This window comes from Schistosoma mansoni, chromosome 3 (genome assembly GCF_000237925.1).
Source record: "Schistosoma mansoni strain Puerto Rico chromosome 3, complete genome".
Lineage (NCBI taxonomy): Eukaryota > Metazoa > Platyhelminthes > Trematoda > Strigeidida > Schistosomatidae > Schistosoma > Schistosoma mansoni.
In genome coordinates this window covers 1,731,911-1,742,502 of record NC_031497.1, presented here as the reverse complement: position 1 = coordinate 1,742,502, position 10,592 = coordinate 1,731,911, and the positions used below count along the sequence as shown (strand labels likewise).

General features: G+C 37.3%; 1 protein-coding gene across 1 annotated transcript; it reads right to left on the bottom strand.

The window, feature by feature from the left end:
• Window positions 1-9,541: 9,541 nt before the first annotated feature.
• On the bottom strand, window positions 9,542-10,378 carry Smp_192030 (hypothetical protein; the record flags this gene model as incomplete). The annotated part of the gene is made up of 1 exon (XM_018798859.1): window positions 9,542-10,378. The coding sequence occupies one exon, from the start codon at window positions 10,376-10,378 to the stop codon at window positions 10,013-10,015; it is 366 nt and encodes a 121-aa protein (XP_018650706.1). The 3' UTR covers window positions 9,542-10,012.
• Window positions 10,379-10,592: the final 214 nt, after the last annotated feature.

Sequence of the window (10,592 nt, the reverse complement as noted above, 5' to 3'; positions counted from 1 at the left end):
AACACAATGAAAACACAAATGTGGATCGTTTTAAAATTATATCATACAATGTCAAATCACATTTGTACAAGATAAGAATCACATGCTTGATACCGTATTGTGATAACTATTACCCTAATTATTATGACGCTCATCTTGATAATTAAAATACTAGATAGCTAATTGCAGACATGATGATCGTCACAACATATAGTGAAACAGTCACCATAACCTTTAACACAATATATGAAACGTTCATCATCACAGTAGTCATCGAAATATAGAGCAAAAAAGCTAACATGATATTCCGAATAATAGGCGGAATAGTTGTTCTCATCAAGCTAAGTATAACGAAAATAATGATGGTGAGTAAGAGAGAGGTCATAATTGTAATATTTGCACAAATGATATAGACAGAAAATCGCAGAGGAAAAATACACTTTCAGCCTTCCCGAAAATTCCAAATCTAGTATTGACTATTCTGTTTCATTTATGTAAATTTTATAGGGAATGTTTAAACTGAAATCACTGGTAGAATACTTCCTGCTGTAATATACTACTTTTAGATCATATGATTAGGGTTGTGGAATTAGTGTAGCTCCTGTTGACACCGCTTTATCTCCAACATCAATAATGCTTCGACTTTTGTTGTAGGCATCAAAAATCAACCTGAACATCATCACAGGGGAAGATATTTTCGAATATTCTGTTTTCTGGAGATTCTTGATAGATCTCACTGACTATTTCTATCAGTTATTGTGAACACTCTGTGTAAGCTTATATCCCTCACATTGACGATAGTCTATAGAAACTCATTCTTCATCCTTCATTATTATGAAGAGAATTGAAGAACAACGCAACAGGTGGGTAGAACACTTCAAAGAACTCTTGAATCGACCAGCTCCATTGAACCCACCCAACATCGAAGCAGCACCCACAGACCTCCCAATCGATGTTGGCCCACCAACAATTGAAGAGATCAGCATGGCCATTAGACAAGTCAAGAGTGGCAAAGCAGCGGGACCAGACAACATTCCGGTAGAGGCACTGAAAGCAAATGTAACAGCAACTGCCAAGATACTCCACATTCTCTTCAGTAAGATTTGGGACGAAGTACAAGTACCAACAGACTGGAAAGAAGGACTTCTCATCAACATACCAAAGAAAGGCGATCTTAGCAAGTGCAACAACTACAGGGGCATCACTCTGCTCTCAATACCAGGAAAAGTCTTCAACAGAGTATTGTTAAACAGGATGAAGGATTCCGTGGACGCCCAACTTCGAGATCAACAAGCTGGATTTCGTAAGGATAGGTCGTGCACAGATCAAATCGCAACTCTACGTATCATTGTGGAACAATCAATCGAATGGAATTCATCACTCTACATCAACTTCATCGACTACGAGAAGGCATTTGATAGCGTGGACAGGACGACACTATGGAGGCTTCTTCGACACAACGGCGTGCCTGAGAAGATTGTCAATATCATACGGAACTCCTATGATGGACTAAACTGCCAAATCGTCCACAGAGGACAACTCACCGACTCGTTTCAAATAAAGACCGGTGTTAGGCAAGGTTGCTTACTCTCACCCTTTCTCTTTCTCCTGGTCATCGACTGGATTATGAAGACGTCAACATCTGGAGGAATGCACGGGATACAGTGGACAGGCAAGATGCAGCTTGACGATCTAGACTTCGCGGATGATCTGGCTCTTCTATCACAAACGCAACAACAAATGCAGGAGAAAACGACCAGTGTAGCAGCAGCCTCAGTAGCAGTAGGTCTCAATATAAACAAAGGGAAAAGCAAGACTCTTCGATACAATACAATACAATATGCACCAATCAAATTACACTTGACGGAGAAGCCTTGGAGGATGTGGAAACCTTTACATATCTGGGCAGCGTCGTTGATGAACACGATGGATCAGATGCAGATGTGAGGGCGCGTATCGGCAAAGCAAGAGCAGCATACTTACAACTGAAAAATATCTGGAGCTCAAAACAATTGTCAACCAACACCAAGGTCAGAATTTTCAATACAAATGTGAAGACAGTTCTACTGTATGGGGCGGAGACGTGGAGAACTACGAAAGCCATTATCCAGAAGATACAAGTGTTCATCAACAGCTGTCTACGAAAGATACTTCGGATCCGTTGGTCAGACACTATGAGCAAAATGTTACTGTGGGAGGCAACAAACCAGATTCCAGCGGAGGAAGAAATCAGGAGGAAGCGCTGGAAGTGGATTGGGCACACTTTGAAGAAATCACCCAATTGTGTCACAAGACAAGCCCTTACATGGAATTCTGAAGGTCAAAGAAGAAGAGGAAGACCAAAGAACACATTACGCCGAGAAATAGAGACAGACATGAGAAGAATCAACAAGAACTGGATAGAACTAGAAAAGAAGACCCAGGACAGAGTGGGTTGGAGAAAGCTGGTCGGCGGCCTATGCTTTATTGGGAGTAACAGGCGTAAGTAAGTAAGTAAGTAAAATAAGTAACAACATATGATGAATAGGATAAGCGATCAACACATACGCACACACACACATACGATCATATCAAAACAGTCAGAGTTAATAAGCCAATAAGTGACAAGGTCAAAATATGTGATTTGAGAAGAATGAATAGATTGGTCTGTTCAGAAACTACTACAGTTCACGTGTGCAGCAGGAAATTTGTGTGAGATAATTAATGGGTCATGCTATGTATGTTCACGAACAGGAACAAATGGTGAAAGGTTATGCTTTTTAAACGACAATTTTACAGGCAAAAATGGTCATTGTACAAATTGTATTGAATTGATGGAAAGTGCAAATAGTAAGAAAACTAATTACAAAAAGAAAAAAAAACAGAGGCGTAACCAAAAGTGGTTTCATAAAAAGCAACCTATCCAATGGAATATAGATTATGTTTTATCATCGGAGTACGAGATCGTCTATTTGACATATTTTACTATATTGCATATCGTTTCAATTGGAAGTACTAGGTGAAAGTGATCTAGGTCAGGTGTACTATTCAATGAGGAATCACACAGTATCTCAGAATGTTCGGAAAATTTTCTTATTGAAAATATTACATCTCGGATGAAGACGCTGAAGGGTGACATAGATTACAATTCTCTTCATAATAATGAAGGATGAAGAATGAGTTTCTATAGACTATCGTCAATGTGAGGGATATAAGCTTACACAGAGTGTTCACAATAACTGATAGAAATAGTCAGTGAGATCTATCAAGAATCTCCAGAAAACAGAATATTCGAAAATATCTTCCCCTGTGATGATGTTCAGGTTGATTTTTGATGCCTACAACAAAAGTCGAAGCATTATTGATGTTGGAGATAAAGCGGTGTCAACAGGAGCTACACTAATTCCACAACCCTAATCATATGATCTAAAAGTAGTATATTACAGCAGGAAGTATTCTACCGGTGATTTCAGTTTAAACATTCCCTATAAAATTTACATAAATGAAACAGAATAGTCAATACTAGATTTGGAATTTTCGGGAAGGCTGAAAGTGTATTTTTCCTCTGCGATTTTCTGTCTATATCATTTGTGCAAATATTACAATTATGACCTCTCTCTTACTCACCATCATTGTTTTCGTTATACTTAGCTTGATGAGAACAACTATTCCGCCTATTATTCGGAATATCATGTTAGCTTTTTTGCTCTATATTTCGATGACTACTGTGATGATGAACGTTTCATATATTGTGTTAAAGGTTATGGTGACTGTTTCACTATATGTTGTGACGATCATCATGTCTGCAATTAGCTATCTAGTATTTTAATTATCAAGATGAGCGTCATAATAATTAGGGTAATAGTTATCACAATACGGTATCAAGCATGTGATTCTTATCTTGTACAAATGTGATTTGACATTGTATGATATAATTTTAAAACGATCCACATTTGTGTTTTCATTGTGTTAATTGGTAGATAGTGAATGTGGGCAGCATAGGGCGTACTTGTAAAAGTCTCACCACTGGGTAGGGTCAGTGAAATGTACGAGTTGTTCGGTTATGTAGCTGTGGTAATTGTACTAACTAATGATTCCTTCGTACGTGATTGCGCTCTGATTACCAATTGCGAACATAACACGTTCGTTTGTGCTCACCTTGTTCTGACTGCCTTAAATAGGACTGTTTCGGAATTTCCTCTTCAGTATATTAATTCGAATACTTCTAATTATAATACTGACGTTGCGATTGATCCAATTCTCAAATTGTTGGATATTAGTTCAAGTGCGGATAAGTTTGAAGACCACATGGAGCGATGTGAATTCTGGTGCATGAACGGAAAAGATATTAACAATGATGGATTCACAGCTTATTTGCTGGTTGTCACCATCAAAGAAACTTAGAACCTGCTCAAGTATATGGCTTTTCCACAAAAACCAATTTCATTGTCATGTGAATCTCTCAAGGAATCACTACTTAGTCATGTGCAATGTGCTAGTTTTAAATGCAGAAACAGATAGAAGTTCCATAAGATGATGCGACAAAATCAGAAAGTTGAAGACCTTACGCTTGAACTACAGAAACAGTACTCGAAGTGCAATTTTTGAAAACAATTGGAAACTCAACTTCATGGTCGGTTGGTTGCTAATATAAATATTCTGAATTCTCAAAGACAATTAATTCACAAATATATACGTTCATTCCGAGAAATTAAAATAGTATGTAGTAACTATGGTGCAGTGAATGAGCTTGATTTCTAGTCAATGAACATTTCTAATACTTCGGTTAGTCGTCGTGATGAACAACATCCTGAATGTCGTACAAGCTCGCGTTTGTTTAAGAACGGTTCCGATCCACGTGGAAAAATGTGAAGTAGGGCTGTGAATACTGGACTAGCAAAATGTGAAAAGGCCTAAAGTGGAGTTGTTTTCATTACTTTCTAAAGAAGACTCTGATGTTTCAGTTAAAGGTTTGATAGTTGCGTGTGCTTAGTGCAGTGGAGGGATGAAAATTCAGCCTACAAAACTTACAGTACAGGATGATCCAGTCTTTCTCAAGAGACTAATGATTCCTTATGGTCTTCCAAAAGAACACTTTATAAGACGTTCAACGATTTGTGTGAGAAACGTATAATTGGACCGATTCATTCTTCTATATGTGGTACTCTTATTGTTACGTCCTTGAATTCTGATGGCAACACCCGTAGAATTTGTGGTGACTACAGATGAACAATGAACTACTGCTTATTAAAGCAAACATGCACGATGGGGAATCTTTAGGTATTCCTAATTGAATTCATAGTTCTAAAGTGTTCGTGAAAGTTGACTTTAAAGACGCTTATCTTCAAATCACCTAGATCAATCTTCATCTATTTTGCCAGCTATTAACACTCCTTCTGTTCTGTTCAAATAGAGCTTTATTTGGCCTAAGTTGTTCTCTAGTCATATTTCAGGAAGTGATGAATAAGGAAGTCAGTGATCTTAAACGTGTTGAAGTTTATCAAGATGATCTTATTATTCATGGTTCTGATAAACTGGCCAATTCATGATCAGAGACTTATAGCTTTATTGCGTCGTTTACTTGAGAAGAATATGACGGTGAATCGAAGTAGGTGTTCATTTTGTGTTTCTAGTTTTGAATGTCTTGGATACCTAGTTGACGGTATACGTTTTACTATAGATATACAAAGACTAAGTTCGCTGACAAATGCACCATCTCAGAAAAAACTTACAGAACTACGTCCACTGGTGGGTGCTCTTCAATATTATTTCCGTTTTATTCCCAATTTTTCTTATCCTGCTAATTGTTTTTTTCAAATTTTGACATTCAATTCATTTAAATGGGGTGAGGAACAAGAGTCATGCTCTCGATATCTACTAAAGCTTCTTTCGAATGATTCTGTTCTTCGAACTTACACTCTGAATGTACATCCTGTACTTCATACTGATACATCAACAGTGAGTATTGGTGGAGTTTTGAAACAAGAAGGCATAACAGTTATCCGTGTTTCACGCAAACTTACTGTTGCTGAACAAGGATATTCACAAACGCTGTGAGAATCATTAGCTGTGTTTTTCGCTGTCATTAACATTTATTTCGAGAGACGTTCACTATTGTTACAGATCATGAAACATTCAAGTTAGTTCTTCATCCTGAAAAATCATTCGCACATTCCTCAGCTACTATGGTTCAACGATGGAGTATTGGCTTGAGTGCCTATGACTATACGATTCAGTAGAGAAGTGCCAACACACACTCAACATTTTGGTTGAACATCTTCACAGTGATTACAGATATATATCGTAGAGAAAACAATTGTGGAAGATGTTATAAGTCGGAGAGTCGAATATAATACATTTTTTTGTGCTCATTTAGTTCTACCTGTCTTGAATTGTACTATTTCAAGAATTGCTAGGGAGTGCATAAAATTGAATACTTATGATCAACATATATATAGGCAGTTTGTAGTTCATTCAAAAAAGGTTTTAGATTTCAATGTTGCAATATGATCAACTGCATTCTTGGTATTAGTAATTAATGGTTACAAATCGCCCATACAAGGATGTTGTGAATTCCTTATAACACATTGCTAAAGCAAACCAGTACCATAGTTGAAGTTGGAGATATTCTTAATTCACTTACTAGTACTTAAGTGTTGTCCAAAGTTGGTTGAAAACATAATTATCTCCACATCCGGTTACTCTAGGCGATACAGTTCAGTCAGTTACAACGTAGGACCAGGCACATATATGCATCGGTCCAAGTTGCCATACCTCGTTAGCACAACAAGATGAACACCAAATTCATAGAAGTAGTTAGTTCAATATTAGTAATATATGAAAGAAAGATAGTATATAACGATATGGTACAGGAAGAAAGAAAGATATCAAGCAATTTTAATCTCACAGGTTAAGGGCAGACAGGGAGTATATACACCTACGCCATGGTGATCGATTCTGAGCCATGTTACTCAGGGTTTCCAACCACTGGTTGACTATACAGTTGAAATGCGAAGGTCCATATTCAAAGTTAAGTCAATTGTGTGATGTTGTGTGACCATTATATTTTGTTTTTAGTGATATCTATCTGACTCCTGATAAAGTTCGACTCCACCAATGATCACAACTCATCACACAAGACTTTAGAGATCTATTTCAAAAATGGTCACTAATGAGAACACTATTAGTACTAGTATTATTATGATCAGAGGAGAGTTATGATGAACTTTCGACCCATAAACTTCTGTTTCATCAAATCCAACCCAGTTTTCATCGTATCTGCATATGTAAAGTCGGTTTGTGATCATGAAAGACTAATCATCGAAAAAGTAGTGAAAATCAATTCATCCCATACTCATACAATTTTTTTAGAGGTAATCACTAATAAAAGAGTTTATTTTATTCATCGGTTAAATTAACAACATGAAACAAAACAAGAGAATTGAAGATAAAAACCATCAAATACATCATCACAGATAATGGTTACAGGGATAATTGAAAGACAAGTACTACAGTTCTATTGTATAGAAATCAATCTGACCACTCTGCAGGCAACACATAATTTTCACAGGATCCTTATTGAAAGTGACCAACTTCTTAATCTGCTCACCAGTTGGATAAATTTTGATCTGATCCAATAGACAGAATAAAACAAATGCATCAAAATGTTTAAAAATCAATTGAAATGACAAATCACTAGTTGTGTCATAGTGTGTCTCATTCTTCTATTATAAAAATCACTTAAAACAAACAAAGAAATCGGCATTCTACAATATATTGCACTATAATTAAGCAAGCAATCATCATCGCACACACACACACACACATTGAAAAAAATACAACCTAGTACTTCTAGAATGATAAGTGGGCAGATTTTTATGGAATTTTGGAATCACAAACACCAAGTGTTAAATACTTATGCATCGAATCAAACTTTGAATGTTTTTTTTCTTTTCACTGAGAATCGATCACGAGAATAATAAGACTAGGCGGTAAAACGAAGGATGAATGCATTAGAATAGATCACTACACAACACATTAGCATTATCGACAAGCAACTGACAGAGTTAAATCAGTGGAAGTCGTGTTTTATCGTTAATATTGTTACATGTTTATGTGATTCATTCTGACTTTTGAATAGATGAGTTATTCTATTATTTTCTATCATTATGTCACTTATACTTGTGACCTTTAGTATATTAATCAAAGTTCAAATTAAGCACAAATCTTAACGCTTATGTTATAGTGGAATTTACCTGAGATTAATCAAACTAAATGAGATGTACATACTATCATTTCCATCAAATTGTATGACATCGATTTTGGTTTACAGTAAATTGTCTACACATCCTTCTTCCGTCTCTACAATTCCACTATTCAAGTCATCATTACGATTCATTCAAGAGAACACTTGACATTCACAGAAGCATACTAGAAAAGGAATAATATGGGATGTAGGACTTCTGTCCTAACTACACAAATCTAAAATCTAAATCACATTTGAAGTACTGACAATTTATTTTCAGTATTGACGAACCATTACAATTTCGATACAGATTAATGAATTGTTGCTGATCAATTATATGAATGCAATATATCTTGATGGCGGTTACCATCTGTAATGAGACTTCATGCTTCACAGTTTCACTTTGTACTGATGTATTCTAATTGAAAATGATCTTTTTTTACAACTAAACATACCTGACAATATTTCCATGGTTGTGACATTTAATAGTGTTGTAGTCTGAAGAATAATTCATTCATTATTTACACAGCTAGTTCCTGACTAACTTAGATATGAATGGGGAGAGATGAAACAGATTTTGTAGGTAGATTCATTCTCAACAATCTGATAATGGTGTTAATAAATGATGGATATTCTGTCGACAACCAAACTGCTTCAGACAACATTATGTAGGTGACCAATCTAATTAAACTATCAAATTCATGGGATATTTTACAATGAGTTTAATTGAATTCTTACTGGCAATTACTTTTAATGATACAATATCTTATCATGCTTACGTGTGTTATTCTGAATTTTGAACAGATTAATTACTGTTATAATTTATATTTTGCTAATAAACGACCCAGCTATTCCTATTGCTTAGTATTCTTATACAATGACACTCGACAAGACCTCAAAATCAGAACACGTTGAACAGGAATGAAATTGTATTCACAAATAACAATGGTATGTGAACAGCAATCACTGATTTGAATAACGTTCTTATATTTATATTATATACATAAGAAGCTTCTAGATTTTTCTCCAATAATTTGCCCTGGCTGATCGGTTTAGAATTAGCCAATCAGCGCGTAGCAACACCATCATGCATGAAACATGCTTTGATCCAATCTATGTCCCGCTAACACCTCCCCCTTGAGCAGATTCGTAGGATCTGGTGCTAGGGTCCAACTGCAACCGAGTGACTGGCCTGCGCTTTCGATCTGTCCATCGTCTAGGCAATAAGGAAGTTGTATCACTCTTTGCTTGCACAGAAAATGACTTGTCTGTTCCGGGCGTTTTGATTTCAAAGGTGTCTAGCAGAACGTCAAGAGTTATTCGATGTCGATTCTCGCTGCTGGCTATCGAAGTTGCTTTCAGTTGGTTAGCATGACGTATCCAAACTTCTGAGTCAACTGACACCTCATAAACCATATTCCCTTTCTTTCTCACGATCCGACCAGCTGTCCACGTAGGATGTTTACCACGATAGTCCATGGCAAGTACTTTTTGACCCGCCGTGAACAATCGTCTTTGTGCCCCATGGTGTCGATTGAACTGCTCCTCCATCAATAAGTTCCGTTGGGGCTCACGAGCTGGCGTCGAACGGATGACATCGAAATGTGTCCTTATTTTTCAGGTCATTAATACCAATTCTAACCCAATAGCCTCTTCAGGTACCTCGAGAAGACTGAGGTCATCTGGGCTCGGTGACTTCTAGAGTTTCAAGTGTTGGAATTCCTCGTGGACTTCCGCCTCATTGGCTGGATCAGTTTTTACAGGCCATGAAGGGAACGACAGTCTAGTCGATGTTCGTGGGGCAGTAGGTTAGTTGAATTGCCCTTCGAAGAACTCTGCCCATCGTCGGAGATGTCGATGTATATTAGTGATTGGCATCCTATCATTCTCACAGATTGTTTCGCTCAGACAAGGCTTCTTGCTGCCAGTGGCTCGGATGAGTTGGAAGAGCTTCCGGTAGTTGCTAGATGCAGCTGCTGCTTCCAACTCATTAGCGCGCTCTGACCACCAGGCTTCTCGGTCCTTACACAAGCTTTGTCCAATTTCATTACGTAACAGTCTTTGTTTGTGGTCGAACTGACAGTCACCCGGAGTAAACCGACGGGCTTCGACGAGTTGCAAGGAGCCTGGAGAAACAGTGCTTATAGGCGTCATGCAATTGCACCCAATGCTCATCTATACTTTATGGTGGGATGGTAGCTAGCCTAAAACATAGCTCGGTTTGATACTTAGTCGCAACAGAAGCTGCAATCAATTTACTGAAATCAATCCGTTTAGGACGATGAATTCGTTGGCCACTGAAAAGTAAGGTAAGATTGGTGCAAACAAGGGCATGATCAACGTCCGAATAGGTGCTCCGAAAGGAGTGGCAGTCTTGTACACAACCGCG